This window comes from Antrostomus carolinensis, unplaced genomic scaffold (genome assembly GCF_000700745.2).
Source record: "Antrostomus carolinensis isolate BGI_N321 unplaced genomic scaffold, ASM70074v2 scaffold1861, whole genome shotgun sequence".
NCBI lineage: Eukaryota > Metazoa > Chordata > Aves > Caprimulgiformes > Caprimulgidae > Antrostomus > Antrostomus carolinensis.
Genome location: NW_010293267.1, coordinates 1 through 26,709, shown reverse-complemented (window position 1 = coordinate 26,709; position 26,709 = coordinate 1). Strand labels below are relative to the sequence as shown.

At 40.9% G+C, this 26,709-nt stretch overlaps 1 protein-coding gene across 1 annotated transcript in view; it reads right to left on the bottom strand.

Annotated features, from left to right (window-relative positions):
* The window catches only part of RAPGEF1 (Rap guanine nucleotide exchange factor 1), an 84,364-nt gene extending 58,768 nt beyond the window's left edge, over positions 1-25,596 (bottom strand). Inside the window, exon 1 of the mRNA XM_010177191.1 lies at positions 25,395-25,596. Coding sequence (XP_010175493.1) covers positions 25,395-25,413 — 19 coding nt within the window. The 5' untranslated portion in view covers positions 25,414-25,596. The remainder of the gene's footprint in view (positions 1-25,394) is intronic.
* Between the last annotated feature and the right edge of the window lie 1,113 nt (positions 25,597-26,709).

Genomic DNA, 26,709 nt, shown 5'->3' with positions numbered 1-26,709 from the left:
TTCTTGAGCGCTAAAGAAACTTTTCCTTTAACATCACGTCAGCTTTGAAGCAGCCAGCATTCGGGAGCGGAAGGACCGACTGCCCTTTTTCTTTTTTGGCAACTTTACAGTGAATGAGCATAAACCAGTGAGCATTAATGATGTGCAATGACAGCACACAAACTTCTATGGAAAAGGGAGGCTCAGTTCCCTCTCAGCTGGCCAGGCAATGCTCACTGACTCACAGGATTCATTATTTTTTATGCCGCCCTCTGGGGCCTCCAGAGGAAGCAAAACATTTTTATTTGTCAGAGAGCACATTTTTATTTTTTTTTTCTTTTTTTTTCTTTCTAAGCAGCCATGAATGAGGCGTCTCCAGCTGCAGCAGCCTCATGTGGAAAGAGCTCACAGTGTTTGCGAAGGAATTGGGAGGCACTGAGGGCAACTTGTCAATTCAGCCACGTCTCCCGACTGCAGTGAAAAGGATTGGGTCAGTCAAGAAAATTAATTTTATGGTGCATTAGTACTACAGCTCTTCTTCCTTCCAGACTCATATTTGGAAGCAAATCTTCCGGTTGTGAGGAAGAGAAGATGCACCAAGCAGCAAGTTCAGAGCAGCTGACCAGGTTCCCTCCTGGTCTTCTTTTAGCCTGAAGTATTTCAGAAGAGAGCAATCTCCTTGCATGCAGACACATAAACCAGGAATCCTTTAGCTGCTGACAAGTGCAGCAATGCTGCCCAACTGATAGGTACAATTAATTTAACAAAGAGGGATTTAAGGCAGTAGAACTTTGCTACCCAAGTTCAGTTTCCTCCAGCAGACCAAAGCTGGCTTTGAGACTTCTTTTTGAAAAAGATAGTGCAATTTATTGATAAACAGCAGACAGGACTTTTGCTCTGTTTTATCTGAAAGAAACTTGCTCTGGCAGCTTGGTCCCATATCAACTCACAAGCAGAAATGTTGCCATTTACCAAATCACTAGCAAACCTTTGTGCAGCATCTGGTGAGTCTCTGGTAATTTCCCATTTAAGTACTGATTTTGCACAGCCCTGCAAGCCCAAGAGAACTAATAGGATTACAACACTGGTAACATGACTCGTAACTCCCCCTGTGCCAGCAACACTAAAACAACAAGAGAGTCAAGTAGCCTCCAACATCAACATGACCGCTGTGGTCCATGCTCACCCTGCTCTACACATAAAAACCACCAAGGTTGTTAACTAAACATTTAATTTTAAACGGGAAAAAACTAATCCAGCTACAAGGCACAGTCACTGCATTACTTCAGCAAACAGCTCTGTACACAAGAAATTGTTGCGAGGGAATCTGTTGAATTTCTCTGTTCACCAAACATGACTTAATATGGGGTCCGTGGGCATCCCCACTCGTCTAGCGGCTTTATGAGTATATAGTCATGACAATGATTCAGACATCTAAAAATAAAGCCCTGCAGGAACAAGAATGCATGCGCACTACCTGAGTCACTCCAGGCTGTGGGGAGCATGTGAGCCAAAGCTAATTCGTCTCATTCACACTACTGCCATGGTCAAGCAAAAAGCCTTGTCACTGAGCTCCGCTTAAACTCTTTCTCCCCTCCTCTCATTTTGACTCAAGCACATATAGACTCTTTCCACGTTGAAAAAACCTTTGCTAGGCTTGGGTTTCAGTTGTATGGCTGTTAGCTTTGAAACTCAGATCTGAAAGATTATAAGGCAATGTTGCTGAAGCTGTTTATCCATCTCCAAGGTGACAGAATGTCGTCACTGGCACTCTGCGGGGCGGCAAGCAGAAACGCATTATTTGAGATGCTTTAGGGAAAAGCCTAATTGCTAACAACCTGCCTACAGGTTCAATAGCTGAAAAACAAGGTTGTGAATGAGTCTTGACTTTCCATCTGCCCCACAGCACCAGTTTTGAATGGGAAAAACTCAGCCCTCTTTCATTCTTGGACAGTAACCTCAGCTCTCACTCATTAGGTGATGGAAAAAAAGAGGAGCTGTCTTGGATCTGTCTGATACAATTTCCAGTTGCTTTGGACATTACTAATTATAGTCATCTTTATTTTTGACCTCTGATTACAGACTCTTTGCACATTCAGTCTGAATTGTAAAGCTAACCTCTCTTTTCTAGTAGGCTTGGGAGGAACCTTATACCCTGCCCAAAAGCCACCGCCCACACTCATCTGAATTGAGCACGAGAAATAAGATCAAAACATGGAAAGCATTTGCTTAAACATGCTCAGTTTTATTTCCTTCCTTAGCAAGTGCCATAGATTAAGGGCAGCAGTCCAGGTGAGAGTGTGATGTAAGCTCTTTTCCACGCATGTTAAGAGATGAGCTAACTTCTCTGCAAGGAAGCCTCATTTCTCACTGTTCTGACTAGCACTGTATCCTCGGGGCTCAGATGCTGAAAAGCAGATATTCGGTTCGGTAAGATTAAACATGTCTGCACAACTCCAGCGCACCATGCTGGGGGCTCACATCTCTGCAAGAGAAAGAAAAATGAATTTTGGGAAGCAGGCCAGCACTATCTCCTAGAGAAACATTGCAATACCAGTGTAAATGTCCCTAATATTGCTTACTCAATAAAACAAGGCATCACAGGAGGGCTATGCAAATCACTCAACTTTGAAGTACTACCACACTGTTGCCCCAAAGGGCCAGCTCTCTATCTCCACATACACAGACAAGCGTGTGTGCAAGTGATAGAGCGGCACCGCAGGTGTGAAATTTCTGATGTAATCAGGTCAGAAGCTGCTTTTACATTATTGTTGTACTGCTTGCAAGAGGGTTAAGAAGCTGCAGGCCATATCCTCAATTCCATACCCTGTTCTATACCTGATAGGATCTGCAACCAAACCACCAGTTTTATTGCCTGCCTACAGGCAGTAGGAAATTTTAGTCTTCTATATAAGCACAATTTGAAAAATCAGTGCCTCCAGCAAGGGGAAACCGAGATGTTAATTGAACTGAACAGCCCAGGAGGGAGAGGAAATACTAGACCTGGTCTTTGTTCGCTGTAGGATTAACACATCCCTAGACCATCATGGCAGGAAACATGAAGTAACTTACGGAGTCTAGGTGGGACGTCTGTCTTTCACTCTAATGCACATAAACATTAAAAGTTACTTTAGCAGTAAACTCTTATTTGTGACAACTCTATCCTCATGCCTGGTTACATCGCTCCTATGGACAGCAGGTTTCAAGGAGAAGGCATACTGCTACGAACACCTGCAGTTCTCCCCAATCTTCTCAGCAAATCCCAACTTCAAAACAAACAAACAAAATCTTAAAAAAAGATACAGAAGAATGAACTTGTACAGAAGCGAACCCTAGCAGAGCTGTACAAGCATCGGCAGAAACATGGAGAGAATCTGAAGGAATCCATGCTGTCTAACACAACCAAGTCTGCTGAAGACTTGAGGCTTCAACAGCATGGAAACAATCACTAGAATTTTACTTGTTAATTTAATGCTGAAAAAAAAAGCAGCTATTCGCCAGCTATTTCCGAATATTACGTAGCCTAATGCAGTGACAAGTTTGGAAACCCACTTAAGGGGATAGCTGAGCCTGATTTCTTTGGAGCTTAGCTCTTCGCTGGCATGCAGTGTTATTTCTTGTATCATCCTGTTTATTTGTATTTAAACAGTTACTGTTATCTTTTACAGAAATTACCAAAAGTGGGCACTCCTAAAAATCAGTTTCTATTTTTTAATGAGCTTCCAGTTTACTGATACAGGAAGCTGGCCTGCATTTCAAGAAGGAACACCTTCAATGCTAACATACAACAACAGGGTGATAGCTAAAGGGAACTAAGCTGAGACTATATCAAAGCCAAAATTGAACCTTATCTCAGCATCTCTTTACAATTCTGCTGAAACAATTATTTTATCACCAAATAAATCTTGGTGAATTAACAGCTACTTGAGTGAGGTTTTACTAACAGCCCATTCCCTTATCATATCGCATCCCACGCAGAGCATGGCATTAAGTTTCAAAAGTGAGATCTTGCCCAAAAGCTGTACCTGCCAGGGAGGCACAGAATGCCATGTAAGTGTGCATTGAAAGACCATGATCATCTCCATGAAAAGCATGTTTTAAAACCCCATGCCTAGATTCTGTGGCAGAGAGAGCACAGGATTCTATGAATAAGAAATAATTTTGTACAGTATTTATATTTAATTTGGAAAATAAAAGCAAAACCACAACTGCCAAAGCTATTTAAGTCTCTGCAACACAATACTTGATTGTGTGGTGAACCTGACATTCAGTCTTGAAAAGTGAATCAATATTCATTTCAGCTTGTGGTACCTTGAGCAATACTTTGGGAGCTTAGGAGGCCTGTTTGGAAAATAGCAACTAATCTGTAACGAGGAACTTCAGCTCCATGAGGCCTCAAGACGTGCGGCGCTGGGTCTGGCAGTCCCAGAGGGCTGCAGGTCAGGTCAGGCCACGCTCCATCACATCCAGAGAGCGCTGCCTCTTCGGTCAGGCTAAGCCTGGTGCTTTGTCAAAGCTTCAGTGTGATTAACTTTATGCTCTTCTGCTGTGAAAAACATTCAATAACCTACTGATTTCTGCAGTGGATTTAGTATGTCATAGCAGTCGAGTTCAGAAAGACATAAAGACTTGTTTATAAAAATACCTTTGGTGCCATTATTACATGAGTAAATACCTCCCAGACTTTAATATTATCAACTGGTAATGCACAACCATCCTGCACAAGCTTCATCGCTGATGGATTTTGAAAATCTTCAACTGGGTCCAGCCAGTGAGTCAAAAAAATTACACTGCAGTAAAGCAACAAGAAACGCTCTAAACCATCTTTCAACTAATAAACAACCACCTATAATGTTGCAAACACAGAATTTACTTTGTACATAATATCCATGTCTATTAATATTATTTTGCAGTATAAGAAACATCTAGTACGAAGCTTTGCGGCAGCCTAGTTAAAACCATGCCTTCATAATTGCTATCTAATATCACATGAGCTAAAAACCACTTATGCCCAAGTGATTATGTGTCTGAGACACTGCAATAACAAAAGAAAAAACCCAACAAAAACCCAAACAAACAAAAAGGAGCAGACTGGTAGCCCCACAGACCTTTCTATTTACTCTTATCTGCAAACTGATGCACGGGGTGGGGGAGGAGGGGGGTTTGTGGGAGGAAAAAAAAAGGAGGAAGAAGAGAAGATGTGGTGCTCCTTGGCAGAAACAGCCGTGTGTTGTGTGAGGAGGTTGAGAGGAGTTGAACACGGCAGCTATTGACTGCAGGACCTCAGCAAACATCTGCTCCCCACAAGGAGCACTCTCCTGCAATGCCCTGCACTTCACAAGGTTTCCAATCTGAGCGGGGTCTTCATTTATTTCAGCATGTGTTTTGGGGAAACTTCCCCTTCCTTTCTACTCTATTTACAAATTTACACAACAAAATCAATTCTCCTCCCTCCTCAAACAAACAAATACATTTTGCCTTTTTTCTCCTCTGTGTACTCATGAACTCTGCTCTGAAGCTCAGCAAATAAACTCTCAGCTACACCTACTTCTAAACTGCTGATTTCTGTAGAAGAATGACAGATGGAAGATATCTCTCCTGCTTCATTTTTGGTAACTCTGCAGTCAGGAAAGCCTGAATATACTAAATGTGCCATCATTCTTGGTTAACCTGAAAACCAGCTATGTATCTATTGCAAGGAGTGCAAAACTGGAAGCTTTCTCAAGCAAATCTTGAAGAAGGCATTCTTTTTGGGAAAACCTGCTTCATTAAAACGTGCTGAGAGTCCCAAGTTCCTCTGCAGAAGGCTCTTACAGTCTATATGACTTTAAACAATACGTCTATCCTGATATTACACACAAACCATAGGTAAAAAACACCCATAACGGCTTGATTGCTGCTATTTGATAAAAAACAACCCTATATATAGCAGTCACAATATTAAATTATGAAACTGAACCCACTCATATGGAAACTTTGAAAGATGCCCCTCACAGAAGACATCTTCAACGAGGATTCAAATCACTTATAAAAAGAGAATTAAAAAAATATACAGAAAATACTTCAATACTTCAAGTACAGTCAAGTTAATTTACCATTTGTTGGCAGAGAACAGAGTAGGTGAACAGCTGAGCTGATTTTCTGGTAGCAGTACAAATCTATACTTTTAGGAGGATCATTTGAAACTATAATATACCAGTATTTATCATGATACAATCTACCAACATCCAATATCAGAAGAACCTTTATAGCTCAGACTTCATAATGAGAGGGCAGTTAATTCAAATCCAGGTGAAGGTTGCAAACTCACACACATTATCCCCAATTAAGTCCCTACACAGTTTTACTTTAGAATAAGACTGTCCACTTGCAAAGTGGTTTTTGCTAATTAGAACCTAAATTGGCAATATAGGGAAATATCTAGGGATAATTCTCATATACATATAGGAAGCTGTTTCTCAAAGATAAAAAGATAAAGTCTAGCTTTGTTGAACAGAAGTAGATGACAAACATCCAAGGAAGAGATTTTTCTTGTAGGAACTCTCCCTACAATCCAGCTGCCTGTTCTCAAAATTTTTGCATATTTTTTTCTCAGCTGGCAGGAATGATTTTATTTTGTCATTTAAATAAATATAAAGGACACTTCTGTGGTACTATAAGGAATTAAAGCGGAGGAACTAAACCTGTTCCTTACAGAAGTAGATGACAAACATCCAAGGAAGAGATTTTTCTTGTAGGAACTCTCCCTACAATCCAGCTGCCTGTTCTCAAAATTTTTGCATATTTTTTTCTCAGCTGGCAGGAATGATTTTATTTTGTCATTTAAATAAATATAAAGGACACTTCTGTGGTACTATAAGGAATTAAAGCGGAGGAACTAAACCTGTTCCTTCAACAACATAAACCCAACATTCTCCATTGTAAAGCAGAAATCCTTGTTTCGTGCTCCCCTGTTAAGAATCGAGTCTGCATTTGCAAAACAACCCAACGAAGAAGTGCCAGCTCCAATGAAACAGTTTGTCATTCACAAAGCCAGTGGAAGGGAAGTCAACTGTAGGCCTAGCAGCAAAGCTCTAGGCTTCCATTTACACAATGGTCTAAACAAAGCCTGACCTAGCACCAAACAGGCATCTAGCTCTTACATAGCAATTTGCAGAATGTTTCTTTTGCCCCTTTAATGTCAAAGCTGCCATCTCTGTGCCTCTGAAATGAGTGTGTGATGGTTTTTCATTTTACACAGCCAGAAACTCATGGCACAAATGGAGGAGAGGTGGGGATTCAGAACAAGTGACACTTGCCATCAGTCACATGAAAAGCTAATTCAGAAGAGGTGCAAAACCATGTCAGTATTGGTGGAGGACCTACCTGGATGACAGCAGCTCAATTCCTGGTGTCACCATGAGCAGCGTTAACAGACAAAACGGACTAACTGTGATCCTGAAGCCACATGATATTCCTATAATCAGTTTGAAATCCACTGCCAGTCATCAGGCAGCAAACAGTAAACAGCTTGGCAAAGCTGTCCAAGCAATAATCAGGCTACTGTGGAAGAAGTAACCAATATTCACAGCAAATGACCCAATATAACCAATCTTAACATCCCTAACAAGGTCTCCAGACATAACAGTACAAATGCTTGCAGTCACTTTCACACATTTCAAACCAAGAAACCACTCCCTCATATTTTTAACTGCTTCCCACAGCAAGATAGATGGGGATTCAGAGTCTCCATAAATTCTTACTAGCAGAGAAATCATTCCATTAATTTTCTAACATTAAGTCTACCAGGCTTATTTTATAAAATTACTAGCAAAACCAGAGTCCAATAATGAGATGATCTATTTGGAAATAATATTTTGCTTGGAGGAAAAAAAGAAATGCCATTTTCATCTACAATACCCATAAATCACTTCATTTACAGACTACAGCCCAGGGACTTGAGGCCAATCTAGTGATAGGTTTTCTCTGCTATTTGCACCATGTCAGCATCTGCTCTCTTCATGTGCAAACAGAAAGCTGCCCAAGGACATTATAACACTTTCACACCCTGAACCACCCATACCCCAAAGAGTTTGCCTAGTTCAGTTAGTTATAAGCACACAACATTTTGCATTTCCTACCATTTTAGTATTGAAAGTGTTTAGCGGAATATTGGGTAACAGCGACTGATAGAGCAGCTCTTGTTCAACTTCAGACAAATAAAAACCACTTCTTTATTTGAAAAGGTGAAGTCAAATGCTCCAAAGCTTCTTTCAGAAAGTGATCATGTGGTAAAACAATGGGCATAAAAAGTGAACACCTGTAAATACAGTATAAAGTCCACCCTCCTCTCCTGAGACATGTTCCTACTGTTCAGTTATACTGGGGTAGACATAGTTCGTTGAAGGATTTTCACACACCTAAGGATCCAAGTCTGGCATTGATTTTTCTTTTTTTTTAATTTAAATAAATATTTTACTCCTATATATACACATAGTGCTTTTAAAGAGAAGCTGTGATTGTGCTAAATTAGTGTATCAAGAAACAGTAATCTCCAAGATAAAAGGTAACAGCCAAACATGAGAAAAATTACACCAGGAAGAAGAGAAATTCTATTCCAGAGATGAGAGCTAACGACACTGCTTTCAAAGCATGCTAGAGGCTACAGGGAGCCCACTTAACGCAGATAAGAGTTCAGATTGAATTTTGGAGGTCTAATCTGAAATACAGAGAGTCATAATATTCCTGGGGGTAAACAGCTCCAGAGAGCATCAGTGCTACAGGAGGAGGCTTCTTCTACCAAATTACCATCACTCTTACTTGAATTCACATCTTCTGGTTGCGTATTGACACAACCGTCTCGTATTATCTTAACCTCAGTCTGTCATTTTACCTCCACAGAAGCACAGGTCAGAATTCCAGAGTTCAAGCCCATTCTCTTGCTGGATCATAAAAATCACAGCATAACCATATCACGCTAAAGGTCACCCACTGGGACCTGATGCAAAACAAGGAAAAACAAAACTAGGAAACCAAACAAGGAAACAAAACAAACATGGAAAATCCTTAAACAAAGAAGGAAAATCTTTGAAATTATCAGTCCATCCACTTCAGTGCTGTTAATTCACGAGCATCTGGATTGTTATAGCTAGTTCTAAATTTTCAACAAAGTATATGTCATTTTATTTAAAAAGTACAACCTCCATTTGAAGTTCTGCATAAAAGCACAGATGTACACAACGCTCTGCATGTTAAATATGTGGCTTTATAGTGGCTTAAATTTCACACGTGCCCACTATTTCAATGGTAAATCTGTCCTGACATGGCTTATTGTTACGGGATCTGAAAAATACGGAGACAGAGAGTGCCTAACATGCAAGTTTTGATAGCAAACAGGCTGTCTACAGAGAGGCTCAACAGACAGAGAAGGAAAAAAGAGGCCGACCAGTCGTCAGTCAGACTCTTTTTTAATCAGGTTGAAACGCTTTTGCTGCGGAGAGGGGGGTTCAGTCTCTGCAATCCACATTCCCATCGCTCATGCTGCTTTCTTAATTAGCAGCAAGTGGACAACAGCTGTCAGTAGCCTGGAGGCCAGAAAGTTATCAGCAAAAAGGGGCACATGTTAAAGAGAGAGACACAGGGGCAGCCACAGGACAGGTCTGTTAAATGCACGAGTGGTCAATACACGCAAGAGATCCGGCCCCAGCTGAAATGGCCTCCTGACACACGGCCTTGTACACCAACACTGAGAGGATGCTCTTCCTGCTGGCTTTAGTCTGGTTGTTTTAACATATGACTAATCACAATTTTTATTTTTTTTAATTAGTATTCCCATAGCAGGAAAATTTAAACTGAGAATAGAAGGAAATGAGAAGGCCGTCCTAATGGTTTGATGGAAATACATGGGGGTCAATCCAAAGGCACAGTCTAATAAAGTCTTCAAGACTGTTGCTGAGGTTTCAAGCTTAAATGTTGAAGCACAGGAGATGGAGGGTGGGATGGAGAAAAGACATTTACTTAAACAGCAAAGAGAAACTATAGCAGAAGAAACAAACTTAATCAGAGACAACTAGAAGCCATAACCTCAAACAGAGTGAAAAACTCTACTCAGTCATTAGTATTTAGTGCATTAAATCCTATGAGCCCAAGTCATTGGTTATGACCTTATTGTGCCACATACTAGGCTAATGTGGATCAAAAAGAAATTTCTGTCCTAAAGAGGTGATGCCCTCTGGTCAAGCCATGTGCTTATCTGACAAATCAACTCCCTGACTCTCTAGATGATGGCGAGTCTCTGTAAGATCAAGAAATAAAATAATAGCTTCCCTGTTGGACATACTGATTACTGTCATTTGTGGCAATGGGGGAATTCAATGCAATTATAAGCAATAAAATATATTATTAAAATTTCCCACTGCCCATTTGTTAATGAAAAATTGCCATCACCCTAACTTCAGCTTCTTCAAAAAAAGCCAGGCTTCTTTCAAATTTGGTTTTAATCTAGCCAGAAAGCATAGATTTGGAGCAATTTTCTGAGGCCTGTCTGGCAGGGCAAGTGGGCTGAAGATGGAAGCATTTCCCCAAACTGCCAGTAGACTAAGCAACACATTTAAAAACCCTCATCAAATTAAGTGCTTAATTACAACTCAGACTTCGAGACTCTGGAAATTAGGATAATCTTCTGGGAAATTTATTAGTCTCCCGCAAAAGAAACTGCAACATGCAAGCCAAAAAAAGCACAGAGCTTGGAGAGCATTAGCCCATCAAATCACACCTTGTACTAGATTCCTCACTCTAATTCCTGGAGGTGAGATCTGCAACTTAATTTCAGATTCCTGAACCTCAGTAAAAGATTAGGATCAACATAACCAGGAGGCTAAATCATGAACAGCAGTCTCATGTAAAAAGCTGACAAACGTTTACTGAGAAGAGCTGATGGAACACCAGCTATGCATGGACCTTCTCATACTCGACTTGGTGAATGTACTAGAGGAAGGGCCACAAAGGGCACTGCCTGCAGAAGGTCTCAACATAGCCATTTGCACAATTTACCTAAATTTTTCCAGCAAATCATGGCTACAGCCTTGCTGGCCAGCTCCATTCCTATAGGTGGCACGCTCTGTGCGCACAGTATTACCCGCATCTTCCTGCAAATGGAGAGATGCCACCACTACACAGCACTACATCTTCCACTCTCACTACCCAACACAATTTCAAATGCCTTAAAAACATGAACTAAGAACTCACTCGCAGAGTGCAGTGATAAACTGAAAAGCCCATGGAAGTTTATGGAGGAGTATACATCATCTGACCAAAGTAACAAGTTAAATCATAGCAGTAAATGAATCAAGGACAGAAGTTGTACTCACTATTCTCACCTCACTACAGATGGCACTTTCCATCACCGCCCATCACGAAGTCAAAAGTACAGAATAAATGCTTGCACAGCACTCTAAAAATGGAAAGCTCTAGATAAACACTAAGCATTACACATTTTCCTTTTTGATTCATGAAATTATTGCATCCAGGGAAATTGAATCTTGTTCTCAAAATAAGCCAGAACATCCCACATTTCCCATTGCTACCACCCTCATGAGCCATGGCCTGAGAACCACATTCAGCAGAAAGAGAAGCAATACTGCTGGGGCAAGATGTGTGTGTATGTTCCTTTGCTGCGACATATGTACCACTATTTGCTAGCACATCCCTATACATCTCCAGGACAACGCCGCTGAATCAAAACCTTGTGACACAGGCTCTTAGACAGGATGCACTACAAGCAACATGAGTGTATGTGTCAAAAAACCTGTAAATTAAGAGAAACAAAGGGCAGTGAGAGATGACAAAGAAGAAATCATATCCTGGTATCAAAGACAACAAGGAACAATACAAAATGAAAAGCAATTCAAATGCAGAACCCAAATGTAACACAAAGGAAGTAACTGAACTTGGGTTGGAAGCGTCGCAGAAGCTGAGCTGGGGAACTATCACACTGGGTTCACGTGTACAACACACCAGCTCTAGGTGAGAGGTTTTCTCCTTCAGCAGCTTATCTCTGCATACTCAGCTTCCAGACAGGTTCACGTTTGGAGCACAGTACTTCTTGCTTATTCTTTCTTTGTGTGAGCCAAAGGTCAGCAGTTCTGCTACAGCCACCCGTATCCAGGAAGAGCCCACTGGAGCCCAGCGCCTCCTCTGTTGCTCACAGCTGGCACCGTTGAGGGGGTTTTGGACTAAAATAGTAATTTCTTTTTCCAGAAAATGTCAACTACAGAAATGAACCGAAACGTTCATTAATTCAAGCCAAACTTTTTGGTAGAAAGCTATGGAAATCTATGTGTCAGTCTCGGCAAAAGTCAGTTCTGTGATTAAAAACAGAGACAGACTATAAAAAAAAGTTCCAACTTACTGATGAGGAAACTCAGGACAGGGAGATGACTGCATTTCACGTGTGTGCCCTGTCTAATACAGGTCTTTGTAGAAACCCAGTCTAAGTAACACTGGTGCCACAATGCTAGGAAATGCTAAAAGCCATGGAGCCAGTTGAGATTCCTACTTACAGAGACAGAAACTGCTACATTAACTCAACATGGGATAAATCATATAAATTTGTACCCTGAAGCAAGAGTCTGGGGAGTGTCCAGACAAGCCTTCACAAATATTAACTAGCCTGAAGTTAAATACCTCTCTGTAAACTGTCTTACAGACTTTGATACCATAAGAACCAGAAACTTTTTCCAGTATAAAATTCCAAGCAAGTGAAAATATGAAAGCAGTTCTTGATATAGCCTAACCACACTTTGGTGCTGATCATTTAAGCTCATGCTGCTTTCTACTGATATTAAGGCTTTCACAAGATTTTTCATATGGCTTACGCATACTGAACAGCTGCTCTGGCAACTCCTGGAGTCTGCATGTACTTCCTGCCTTGAAAAAAAGTCATCAATATATCTCAGTCCAGAAAATCATACTCTCTTTAAAACAATTCACGATAGAGCGTAGCTATCAACTGGCTACATGCCACCGACACTCCCTTAAACAATGGTTACACCCTCTATACAGCTAAAAATGAAATAGCTGAAAGGGAAGACGTTTTATACAAGTTCCCAGGGTAAAACACATCTGAGAAGCACTGATCTGGGACTGACATTGTTCTACTAAAGAATAAAGATCTGAGTCCAAATCATATTTCCTTCACCAATTTCCCAGACTTGCACAAGAAGAAAATCCATCTGAGCTTTCCCTTTACACTTCTGGTGCTCTCTAACAGAACGAAATACCAGCATTTTATGAAACTGCTAAATAAATTAGAAGTGCTGCAGATTATGATTTACCCTTTTGTTAACATCGCTCGCAGCACCAGTGAGACTGTTTGCCAGCTAAGGAGAGGTCTGAAACTCTGTCACTGCTGACTTTATGCTGAATACAAATGTTGAGTAATCTGCCTGTAGAGTCAGTCCTCAACCACAGAGATCTCCTTGCGTAGCAATGCTGCTTACAATGCTGCCACAGTGAGACAGGGTGTCAAGACAAACATCATTGTATTAATTGCATCTGTTGATTAACCAGCTCAAGAACAGCCTTGTTTCAATCACAGGCTTTATAAGACAGTACTGAAATGCTACTGTAAGTGTTGAGATGGATGAGTCAACAGATAAAACACAAAAGCATTTGTAAGGTGACTGTCATTGGAGTAATTTGATAAGCTGCATGGCTACACAAAATGATGGTTTTATTGACACAGCTTACTCATGTAAGTTCTTAACTTGGTTTTATGTTTCAGTTTTGTTTTTAGCAACTTTCCAGTCAAAGCTAGGCAAATACACATTTGCAAAGGTGAAAGATGGGTAAACATGTATAACTGATCTGAAAATAGTTTAAAAAGTCGTATTAGATACTAATCCTCCTCACTTGGGGAGTTTACAATGGCTCTCCTCTATATTTTGGAAGCTTTCCTTGACCTTGTGGAGTGAAAGACCTTTCAAACCACCAGGTAAATATAACACTGGGGGCTCAGGGGCAGACCAAATCAGGAAGCATTGGCCACACGCCACCAGCATGCCTCTCCTTCCATTCCTACTCATCTGAAATGATCTCTGCAATGCCACCTAAGGTCACTAGATTCAGGTTACTGAAAGAATGACATTTTAAACCTGATATCTCTCTCATCCAAAACCATCTGCAATTCATCTTTTAAGGCTGAGATTATTCATGCTGAGGGAATTATCCACTAATCAGTTTTTATCTCCGAACTAGGCCCTCACACTTGCAGCTGGACAAGAGCTCAGTCTGGCAGAGGTTCTGGTTCCCTTCGCTCTCACCAGAGGCCACAGTAACACGGAACAGTCTCCCACAGTACAGGCTTTAAAATACATTTGATGGCAACTCCATGACAAAAGGCAGGTCTGTGCTAAGGAAACTGGCACCAATTTACCAGTTTCACACAGCCAAGGTAGAGAGGCACAAAGCCAGGCTTCAAGTTATGAATTGCCTTCACTGGGCTGGGCCTTAGTTCTTCACACCTTCTTGCACAGGGAACTGCTGCATGTGGTTTTACCCCACCATGGTTTTTTGAAGCAGGATAAAAACTAAGCAAAACCAGAATGCACAACAGGAAAAAGAAGGTAAGGACTCCAGTATTTCCTCCGAAACACACACGCACAGAAAGAGGTCAGCACTGACTTTTGGCTCTTAAACACACTTGTTCACTAGCCTGGCTGCTATTCTGTTCAATATTTGTCACAGTCAAGTGTGAAACTCGAGAGAAGCATGTGGTCAAGTGAGTTGATACCCTGGGTTCTGCAAGTCCTTCTCCCCTACTTATTATAGCTCCTCCTCTTGCTGCAGCTCTGTCCTGTTTCAGCAAAGCATTTCCCACCAACTGTTTATTTATTATGAAAACAGTCAGTTCCATTCACTCAACCGTATTATGTAGCAGAAGAAAATTCATCTCCATGGCCCAGAGCAGGTATCTCTGTTCTGCAGGGGCTTTAAGTAAAATGTGCCCTTCAATTGCAATTATCATGCAAAAAACCCCCAAAATCCAGGCAGGTAAGTTGCCTCCTGCGTTTCACCCAGGAGCCAAGGCAATTACTGCAAAACTTGGTTTGCATCAGTAAACACAGCAATGCAGTAATTTTGGTTTATCTAATTTTCAGTTCTGAGGACTACATAAAAACAAAAACAAAACTAAACAAAACTCAACTGGATTTCTCCTGAGAAGCAAATTAATGAACTGGCCAAAAATCGTATTTTACCCACTGCAAAAGAGGAAATTCTGGAGATTCTTCAGCTGGTATGATTCAGGATAAAGGGCATTTTACAGCTGTACAAGTGAGAATATTTTGGGAAAGAGCAATGTTTTTAATTCCCTCTGGTTCATTTAATAAAATCTAAACATCATAGCTTAAAATAGTCCTGACAGACGAAGCAGGCCAGACCTTCTTATTCAACACAGGATAGCCATGTACCACATCAAAACCATTCTCTGCCCTCTCCTTGGGTAAAATAGCAGGGGTAGAGAAAAAGAAACCATTTATACAGAAGAGCAGAAGCTGCTCTACCCAGACTCATTTGTTTTACTCTGCAAGTATTGACAGATGAGTAATGAAAAATCTGCTGCAGACACAGGCTCGTCTTCAAGGCAGCATCAGTTAATAAACCACAACCACAGCTGCAAAAATATTAAGGAATTTAACTAAATGACTTCTTCAAGGGTACAGGGTTGCAGGAGGAGCCAGTTTTTGTGCTTTGTTATACTCCCCAAAGGTTACAATCATAGTATGCAGCACCAACAAAAACCAGTGTTACTTTTCTGGATATTAAGAGCTTTGAACAATGATTTCATTAAATGTATATACTTCTGAGTACTAATATTTCTAGCATGATTCTTTCTCCATTATAATAATCTTTTAAACTTAGTACACTATGTTGTCAAAGCTTTTAGATGTGAAATAGCTCATCTAAGAATTTTTAAATGATAAAAACAAATGAAAATAATAGTAATAATAAACCCCACAGCCTGATAGCTCTCCCCACAGGACAAGGACAAGCCACAGCACTGGCAGTGTTGCAGAGAATGGTGTTTTGCCTGAGTTACCAGCCTTGGATGCCAGACTCAGATCAGGACCTCAATCAACGTGCATGTAAACAGCACACACATGCTGGGAATGATTTCAGAATCAGTTACATTTTCACTTGATGGGTATTTTTTGGATATTGCCAGTGGAGTTCTAACAGACTGGATGACTGTAACCTTGGATGTTATTATTTATACCAGTCCCAAGTACTTCCAGAAGTTGAGAATTAGCAAAACAATGACATAAGATCAACAACCTTCCAATATTGTTTTTGTTGTTACTAACACTCTTACACACCTTGTTGCCAGAGACTCTCAGGATTCACAGATAAACTCATCTGCAGGAATAATCCCTCAGATGTTTCCTTAGTTTTTCCCTTCTCTATCACGTTAACTTTAGCCAGAACAAAAAGTGTAAAATATATTATTATGCCAATGTCTGGTCCAAATGATGGTTTTGATCCCTTGGACTCTGGTGCTCCCCAGGCTGCCAGCCAAATGCAAGCTCAGAGAAGTTCTCCTGTGTATCACTTGCGGTATACCTGATGTCTCCAGGGAGCCCTTGAAGTATTACAGTGAAATACACACCTCAGATTTGAGGTCTAATGAACAAGGCTGTAATTCAGAGTAAAATCGAAGAGTAAGAGCTGCCAATGCATATTTAAAGAATTAAAGTGTTTCACCCGAGACAGACAGGAGCAAGACCATCATTGTTTAAAGACAACCTGGAAATATACAGTAAGAGCTGCCAATGCATATTTAAAGAATTCACACAAGTGTTTCACCCAAGACAGACAGGAGCAAGACCATCATTGTTTAAAGACTACCTGGAAATATACAGACAGTAACGAGAACCAAATTATCTCTTTACATGGTTTTTAAGGGTTCATTTCTCATGCCATTTTTACCAGGATACTTTGGTTTTTAACATCAACCCACTCTTCACTGTCCTCAGTTGGCTCCTCCGAGCTGTCCCCAGAAGACACACGTATTTGCTTTTTTCCAAAGGATTTGCCTTTTCCTTGGCATTCCCTGTTCCAGGCCAACCAGTTCACAATTCAAGTAGTCTTTGTTCTAGCAGCAAAGAAAACAATTTTTTAAATCAGTGTTTTTACCTTTCAGCTTGATGCCAAATCATCAGCCAATGGAATGTGATACCTTGCGTCTCCCTAGGCTGAGCAGCACAAGGGAAAGCAAAGAAATTCAACTTTAAAAGTCTGTGTCTGTTCTTTAAAAGTCTTTAAACAGTCTAGTGTCTGTTTCGTCTTTGGGAACTAACAGCAAATTAGATAAAAACGTCGCCAGCTCACAGATCCGCCCTCAGGAGCAGGGTTAATATTAAGTGAGCTCTTGCAGGCATCTCCTTTGTGGTACCTGAGCTCTTTTGTTAGTTCTCTCAGCAGTGACTTGCATGGGAGATGGGACTTTTTCAGATGCAAGGGGTCTTCTCCTTGCAGAGAAGACCAGAGATGAACACAATGGCCAAAACAGCACATTTGCTTTAGCACTGCCAGAAACAGGCGTGCCAAGGTGAGGATGGCAGCGAAGAAATGCTTTCCCCAGCTCTGCCTCAACCAAAGATGAAGCAGCAGTTGGCTAAATCAATGCATTCGGCTTCACATAACTATGGTATCAAGCGGTATCTAAAATCTCTTCGAACAGCTTTGCAAGAGGACAGAAATCTGCCTGGGGCTGGGATTCATCTCCCCCAAACTTAGCTGGATAAATGCCAGGCATTAGGGTCTACACTAGGCATGATCACCAGAAGCTTTTCCTATAGTCTCTGGTGAAAGATGGATATTTCCAAAGCAATATAACCACTGTTAAATCTTTTTGACAACTGCTGGAATCCATGAGGAACTAGAAATTATTAGAACAAAAATTATACATAAATAAAAAATATTTTAGACTTTATATACACAAAATTTTATCTATTTCTCTAGGTGCAATTTTGAGACAGCTTCACAAAATTGACTAATTTTGAGCAAGGATATTCTCACACCACCATAAATCTCTTATGAATTTATCTTACCTTCATTCTCCATTCATTCTTAGACCTTGCCTATACATGAAGCCTTCATCAATTAATCCAGCTGAGGTTAAACTGAAGTGACTCACTGCACAATTTTCTCGTCTTTTCTCAAAATCTTGTCAGATTTATTTCATGCCTGTGAATTTTACAGTGCAAGATGAACTAGCACGAGACAAGTTGAGACTGACAAAATGCTTACGCAACTGAACGAGTACAATCACAACCTTAGTTAATTCATCAAACAGCAAACTGCATCATCCAAGTCATATTTAAAAACAAAGAAAGCACTTTTCTACCAGCAACAAAACTAGTAAAACTCTGTTCTTCTCCCAGCACAAGAAGCCTAGCTTCCTCACATCTACCTTGGCACTCCGCTGATCAAGAAGCACCGTGTGTGTTAGAGATTCTGAAATGACGTGGGTACCAGCTGACACCAGATGGCCAAATGGAGCACGAGACAGCTACGTGTTCCCTTTTGCCATAATTACAGCACTATTTGTGGTCTCTTCCTTCTACTCAGTCTTCTACAGAAAACGTGCAGAAATTTAACTCCATTTCTAACATTGATTCCTCTGCAAAGTTTGACAGAAATTGGCCAATAGGTCCAAAAGTTCTAACAGAGAAGGGATGAGCCATCACTATGTCCTTAGGAAAAGATGCTACAGGTTAAGTAAGAGAGGTACAGATATAAGAAGCAAGCTGACCTCTGAGCAGACATGCCAAGTTATGCGTCAAGACTCAGTGGTTCTTCTGGAAAGGGAAACTCAACACCCGAATATCACAACACTGGCCACGGCTGAGAGTGCCAGCTCACTGGAAACAACGCATTTTAAACACCATTCCTTATACTCATCACAGCATTTTAACAGGGTGGTTCCACAACCTTCTGAAGAGCCTCTCCTGGAAACTCCAACAGAGCAGACTGACAGCGCAGGAGACCCAAGTGCCCCTGTCTGCAGTGACAGAGAGCAAACAGCTGTTCACAGAGCAAACAGGCACTGCAAATTTCTGCCGGGCAGCAGCCGTGGAGAAGCAATGCCAAGGAGTAAAAGAGTAAACTCACCCCCTGCACCACTCTTACCGTGCTCCATCACAAATCTGGCATCAGCTAACATACGATTTCCTGTGACCTTTGCGAGGCTCCTTAAACAGACAAACCACCTCCTGCACAAACCAGTGCTCTGCATTTTCTCTAAGTCCCTGTAAATTCATAGATGAGCTCTAACTAAACCTGCTGGTAGACCTCCCTTGTTCCTCTAACTTATTATTCTTGTATATAATTTTCAGTTTAAAGCTTCTTCCAATTAAAAAAGCAAAAAACATGCAGGTAAAAAAAAATAAGATGGAAAAAATATATCCAGATAGAGATATTTATTTTTTTTGTATCTGAAAGCTGCAGGACAGATCACTCCCAACAATGAAATGTAAGGTTGCACTGGGAACCATCCGCACTTCACGTCCCCATACCTAAATGCACAAACTTAAATTAATATACTTGGAGCGCAAAATGAAAGGACAATCTATCACCCAAGGAAAACTGTGTTTTAAACAGTATTGTCCTGCCAGCTGAAGCCCACCGTGGGATGGATTCAGTGAGCACAGCTATCTAGAATTGGTTGGAATGTACTACACAACCAGAACTAAAATATTGATTTCCCTGGGTGCCCTTTAGTACATGATGTTTGGTTCATAAAGGAAACTTTCTAAATATGGAATTAATTCCTGAGGCTATTTTACCACCTTTTGGGCAGTATGGACAGGACAGATTGGTAGACAGGGAAGCACAATAAAAACATCAAAGGGTAGTGGATAAAACAATGCATGCTGTACATTGTGAACACGCTCCTTTTGCTCCTATTTTAATTATTAAAGACTATCTGCAAACTACAGTTTATAGAACTACATATTCAGTCTCTTGGTAAAACTCTATCAAGGTTTAATCAACCAACGAAGCTGCAGCAACTGCTTACTCCAACTTTACCAGCTATAGGTAACTATTCTTTGATTTTAACCTTTACTGTTTTTTTCCTTTCTTTCCAGAAGCCTAAAAAGAAAATTCTCATCTGACCGCCACACCTGGATATTAACTTGAATCACTAATCACACAGTATTTTCAAGCCAACAGAAAAGCTCTACAAAAAGCAGCAGAGACCATCACCCAGGTGAAGTAAGATAAAGCAAAACATGTATTTGCTTAATTCAATGAGCCTCAGCCCCATAATTAAGAAATCTCTTCTTCGAGTGCCACCCGTGCTCCATCGACCCTCCCAGTGGTATGAAAGGGGAAGGAAAAAATGACAGAAAGGTGAAACCAAAATGCTAGCTAAGGTTTAGAATCTCCATACAGCTCTTGTCAATTCTCAAATCTTTTAGATTACTTTCCTAAATACAAATAGAAAGCAAGTGTAGGAGAACCGATTCTCCCATCCATATCTTATCTCCCACAACACAAAGTGAACACCCTGACTCAGACCATCTCTTTCCTATACTGGTTTCTATTCACTTCTTTCTTGCTCTCAACATGAAAACATTATCTTACAAACTCCAGGGAAGATGAGTTATGGTAGCGACTAAAACAGCAAATAGATTTAACATTGAGAGGCTGTTTCAGAGCTGAAGAGCTTGAACTGAAATATGCAACACAAATACAACCAGACCAATAATCTGATCCGTCACCTTTCTCAGGTTGCTTCACATAATGTGTGGAGACATCATTCCCTCTCACACAGATGAAATCGTTTCGTCTGTCAGCATCAATGTCACACACCACAAGAAGAGATCAGAAATGTATTTTTGAGTGGATGCTCTGGGTCAGGTAATGTAGCTGTAAATTTGTCAGGCTGCAGTAACGTGAATATCAGCACTGCAGAACATTCCTTTGGCAGCACGTCCCAACCTGCAGGATTCCTGTAGCTTCTCTGGATTGCTGAGATTAATCTTCTGTCTCTTTGCCTTGGAACAGATTCCCGTGAAAGCCACCGGAAGCCTTCTCCTTGCCTGCTTTCCCTTTTTGTCATCCGTCTGTCTTTTCCTGTCTGCTCTACTTGCACGCAACATTTTCTCCTCTTCTAACACTCAGGGCTTGCGCGCCCTCTCGCTCCTTTTCTGGTCTTTCCAACCATTCCATCAACATCTCCACTTGCGATGTCCCTTTTTCCTTCTGTGGCCTCTTTTTTATAGGCCTTGGAGTTCTGGGGCTGCAAATTCAAACTTGCAAAGGTGAATAAATCTAGTTTTTCTCCAACCAGCTCTCCTTTTTTTCCTAATCTGTACTAAAGCACTGAGAATGACACACCGTTCTCTATCACCATCCCCTTAAACCACTTACACATTACATTTTGAATTGCTTTCAGAGACAAAAGTATATGCTGTCACAAATTTGAGAAGCTGAAGGATCCCTCTCAGGTTTTTCTCTAGATAATGTAAAGTTGCATTAAAAACCAGAGGTTTTTCTCTAGATAATGTAAAGTCCGGACAGGAAGAATACAGACTGGTAGGATTCATTTCACTGCTAAGGAACAGTACTCAGAGGTCAATAGTTGTGCAAATCAGCAAAAGATCCCAAAACTCCAGATACCTAGTTTCAACAGAAAAATGTTGGGATGATTTGCCTTGGAAAAGGGAACAAGTTATACCCTCTACATGTATCCAAACTATGCAAAATGATGGGTGTGGTGAGGAGCAGCAGAGGGGAAGGCAGCTATTAAATCACCATACCTGTAGCTCTGGCATGTAATTTGTTGTTTTTAATATACTACATAGTTTCTGGAGTTTTATCTGGCACAAAGACAAGAGATACTCTCTATCATCTGACCTTTGCTGGGCTACAAGGACCTTCCAAATATGATGCTATGATAAACAATTCCAGCTGTCACCTCTCAGTAGCCCAACTGAGAACCACCTAGACATCTCCTGTAATACACATAATGATTGAGTGCTTGAATTAAATCTGATTAGCTATCAAATGGCTCTGCCAGGGAAAGCTATAACATCTCTCTAGTTTCTTTAAAATAAAGTCTAGAAAGTTAACCCTTCATGTTCTTCCACCCGCAGTCAACATGCTGTAAGCTCTGGAATCAAACGCTCGCCTTTCCAAGGATTTGTAAGTCAATGGCAAAGCTCATTTTGTCAATTCTACCCACAGGCTTTTGACTTCTTGAATAAGGAGTTAATGTATATTTTTAAAAAAGACCCACACCTTTGCATCAAAGTCTTTCTAATATAGCACAGACTAACTTACAGATAGAGTTATGAGAAGAATATCAGTTATAGTATCAACTGCAATTCAAAACTTCCAAAAAGATGAACAAAATTCCCAGGAAGCCTTAAAAACCAGTTAAGAGATATATTCCCTGGGAGTATACTCCCTTCCCTAGGAACAGATACCAGGTTTCTTCCACTCATGCAATGAACTACAACAAGTAAAGCCATGCTGATAGATTACAGCTCCCTTACAAATAGGAAATGTTTTCTGCAAGTGAAGCAACGGATTTGGATGAGAGACATTTGTGTTACAATCTTGACTGACAGTGAACTTCCACCCATCTCTGTGCTTGCCAGGAGGTCAGCCAGAGCCAGTAAGAGTTACCACCACATAAAAATCACACCAATAGATATATTTAGTCATTGCGGTTCAAGGAAAACGATTGCTTGCACTGAAAATAAACTTAGCAATTGTTTCCAGTTTCTGCTTTTTCACTGACTAAGGCACAAGCCAGCTGCTTCACATTCCAGGAGACTTCAGCTGTCTTTTTTCTCCACTCCTTGTCTGCTTCCTTCTTACAACTGCTACGACCATCTCAATCTTGCAGCAGTTATCCCGCAGGCTGTATTTCTGAACGCTCCAATCCTGAAGCTATGAACAGAACACCTGTCAAGGCTAAGCCAACTTAGAAAACATGCAAAATTCTGCTCTTTGTGCCATTTTGTAGGAAACACTAAATAGTGATCACCTGGTACCTGTATTTTGTCTCTACACAAAACTAGACTGAATTGTTAATGCTTTTCAAACAAGTTACCATGAAACACACACGTGATGTCGCTATCTGAGCAGCATATCATAGGAAATGCAGTAGGTGCTAAAAGCCCAAGGAAGGAAGAATTGGAACTGAATTGCCTTTAGGGTTGTGAAGTAATTCTTTAGAAGAGTTTAATTTTCATATTTCAGGACAAGACATTTCACGGATAATTTTTACTTTGTTTGAAAACCACCAAGTAGAGCAGCAGTTACACTGGTCAACTGCAAAACTTCTCACTTGAAAGCCCTCACTTATCCTGAAGAACATGGTACAGTGGTGAGTGCACAACTGAACCGAGAAAGAGTTCTGCCTAGGAGAAACTGCAGAAAACTGGACAGGTGTAAAAAATATGCAGGATAATTTCCATAGAATGATCCAAGACTTTATTACAGTTCAAAATAGATCCTCCCCAAAAATCAGATCCTTGAGAAACCACATTAATACAAAAACATTCAAAAATGCACAATTCAGAATCATGTAAATTGGCACAGAGGACTCTGAATAAACATTAAGTCCCTATAAAGATTAGAATAACCTGGCCCCCTGAATTGTTTCTTCTATTTTGACATTTTCCTTAAGAACAGAGTTCTCCTGGGATTACTCCTAGATGTTTACACCACCAGTACTAAAAGGGGAGACTTCAGATATGAATTTGCTTATCAGGCAAATGCTTATGAGTAAAAGGTGAATACAACAGCATTTTCAGTCAGCTGGGAATAAACACATCCAGTTGAGTCCTGAGCAGAATAGAGATAACTGACTGCACTCCAGGTAGCTAGTGCTTGAAACAGTGATCTCAAACAACCTTTAGCAGATAGCTATTGGAATAGTAAGCTTATGTGGGGTATGAAAAGCCTGCAAGAAATCACAAGATTAAGACTGAAAACATCAAGTAGATTAAACTTTAAAGTATGGCACCCATATGTTCTTTGGTTTTAATAAAAGGCATTATTCAACGGACCTGTTTCACGAAGGAACTTTTGGTTTTAGACCTGATGGTGTCTAATTGCTCCCTTATTCTCCCAGAATGATGCAGAATAGTTCAACTCCCTGGAGCATGTAATCCATCAGGTAAACAAATACAGGAATCCATGTATTGCCATGGTAACAGGAAACCCAAGCAGAATCTGTGACCTTCTCCACTCTTTCTTGGCATCCCTATTTTGGATTTTAGATCAAAACTACAAGTCTAACTAGGGTGAGAGCAAAGATCTTCTGAAACTGAAGACAAAAAGTCACAGTCTACAGTAATGAAAAACCAACCTTGATGCCATTCCTTCTCTTCAAGTCAACGGGGATTCTGTTTCCAAAAAGTATCTGTAAGTCTCCTGGCTGGAGCCTAACGAAACAGGCAGCCTAATACTAGTGAAAACAAAACATACCATCTCATTCTACATTACCAGATGGCTCCCCTCCACTCCAGAGCAGCACTCTGAATCGCTCTACAGTGACTCTTCTGTTGATTAAACAACAGTACAGAAAGGCTCCAGAGGGAGCCTTGTCTGCCCTTCTCAATGGACAGGATGGTAGCTGTTATCTCTAATAATTTATTATTGTTTGTTATTAAGTGCCGACAAGGTGTTCCAATTAAAGACCCAGGGAGCAGATGTATGTAAGATCTTTAGGGATATAACCCTATAAGGTAAAACTACTTTTCCCAGCAGCCTGACTAAGTGAACATGAGAGTCAAACCAAAGCCCAAGTCAACTCTGAAGTTTGTCAAGGTGGCTTGTTATCAGGCAACAGCCTATTTTATTTACAACATAATGGCTTTTGTATGTTTGTATGTATTTCCGTTCCCATAAGAAAAAAACAAATTCAAATGTACACAAACATGCAGACCTTAGACCTCACAGCGTTTGTTTCATGATTCTGTATCCTTTGTATCCTTTGTTCTGCGACTGTATATGTTTTGACAAATATTATCCCAGAATTACTTCGGTATTACAGACTGCATTTATTCGGTGACACTATTAACTGAACTGTTTGTGTCAATCAGAAGTTCAAACACTCAGAAACAGTGATCAAGACTGTACTGCACTGAAACAGCTGGCTTCCAGCCCTCCTTCCCATCCCTTCCTCACCTCTTCTCCTCCGGTTCATCTTTGGACTGGATTTAAGGTTTTTTTTTTTAAAGGCCCTTCTTAAAGAAATGAAAGTACAAGCAGCGGAATGAGGAGAGTTTCCCAGTTGTACAGTTCCTCTTGTTTGGCAAATCATCACTACAACACACTCCCACTAGAAAGAGTGCCTCCACATCAAGGCTTCACCCATCGTATCTTCAAAACTGCACACCGACAGCACTGACCTGGGGATGGATCCTGCATGATGTCTTGAGTTCTTCAATGGGAGTTCAGTGTGTTGCAAAGTCGGGTCTCTAGGTCACGCAGCATGTGATTTTTATGTGGTATTTTTGGCCTTTCTGTTCTGTTGTTTATGGAATGGCACTGCTCACTGCCTTTGTGTGTGTCTACAGAGCCATCTTCCCGCGTTTGAACTCCTCACGCTGCTTCGCTGCTGTGGAGTTATATTTACTGTTCTCACAGGGCTATTTACTGCACGCCGATAAACAAAACACGATCACTTAGCTATACATCTGTAATTACTGTCTGTAGTGCTATCAGCAGTTACTAAAATCCCAAGCCAAATTCACCTCTAGCATAAACCAGTGGCAATTATCTTGGAGCTGGCCCCGGGTCTAGATATGCTGCTAACACCTTCCTTACTCAGTCACCTGCTTCCCAGACAAACAGTTGCAGCGATGCACCAGTAAGCATTGAAAAGACATAGCCAGAGTCCCAAAGCAAAGCGTTATGTTGTGCTTCTATGCAAAGGAGTGTGCATGAGACTAACCTCTGATATTTCTGGAGTAACATTTGTCCCATTATGTGACGCACACTCGTCAGACAGTAACTTAGCACTGAGAGCTGGAAACATGCCTACGTACTGCACTTACAAGCCGGCTGCCAGGCAGCTCGTCCCTGGAGGCTGCTCCAGAACCCTCATCACAGCAGAACATATTCATATACAGCACAGCACAGCACAGAAGCCGGAACAAACCAGGATGGAATGATCAAAACCAGAAAACACTGCTACCAACCTTACTCCTTTGAAACAGGAATCTTTTCTAAATCAGTGACTGCTGTCCTGGAAAGTCTGAACGCTGTACTTTGCATGTCCTGACTCAGGCTGCTACCCTGTGCTCCCCAACGCACGTCCTGACTCAGGCTGCTTCCCTGTGCTCCCCAAAAGGAAACTGCCTAGCTATTCCTTACAATAAAAAACAAACAAAAACAAAACAGCATTGATGTTTCTCTGCTAATTCCATGCAACATAATTAAATAACTTCACTGCTTCATTTACAAAACACCAATTGAATCTTCAAACGTACCACTCCCGCTACACAGAAAAACAGGGGCATTCAACCAGCTAAAGTGACAACTGAGAACCAGACACGACTCCAGAAGCGCAGAGAGACAATATGATCCAAGCCTGAGCGCTTCCTCGTGAGAGCAGAAGAGATCTCAGCATCTGGCTCTAGGCGAACACCCCAGGCAGAGGGGAGAGCTCTGCGAGAGGAAAAAACGAGCAGGTTCCCTCTGACATTTGCCCACGGATTCATC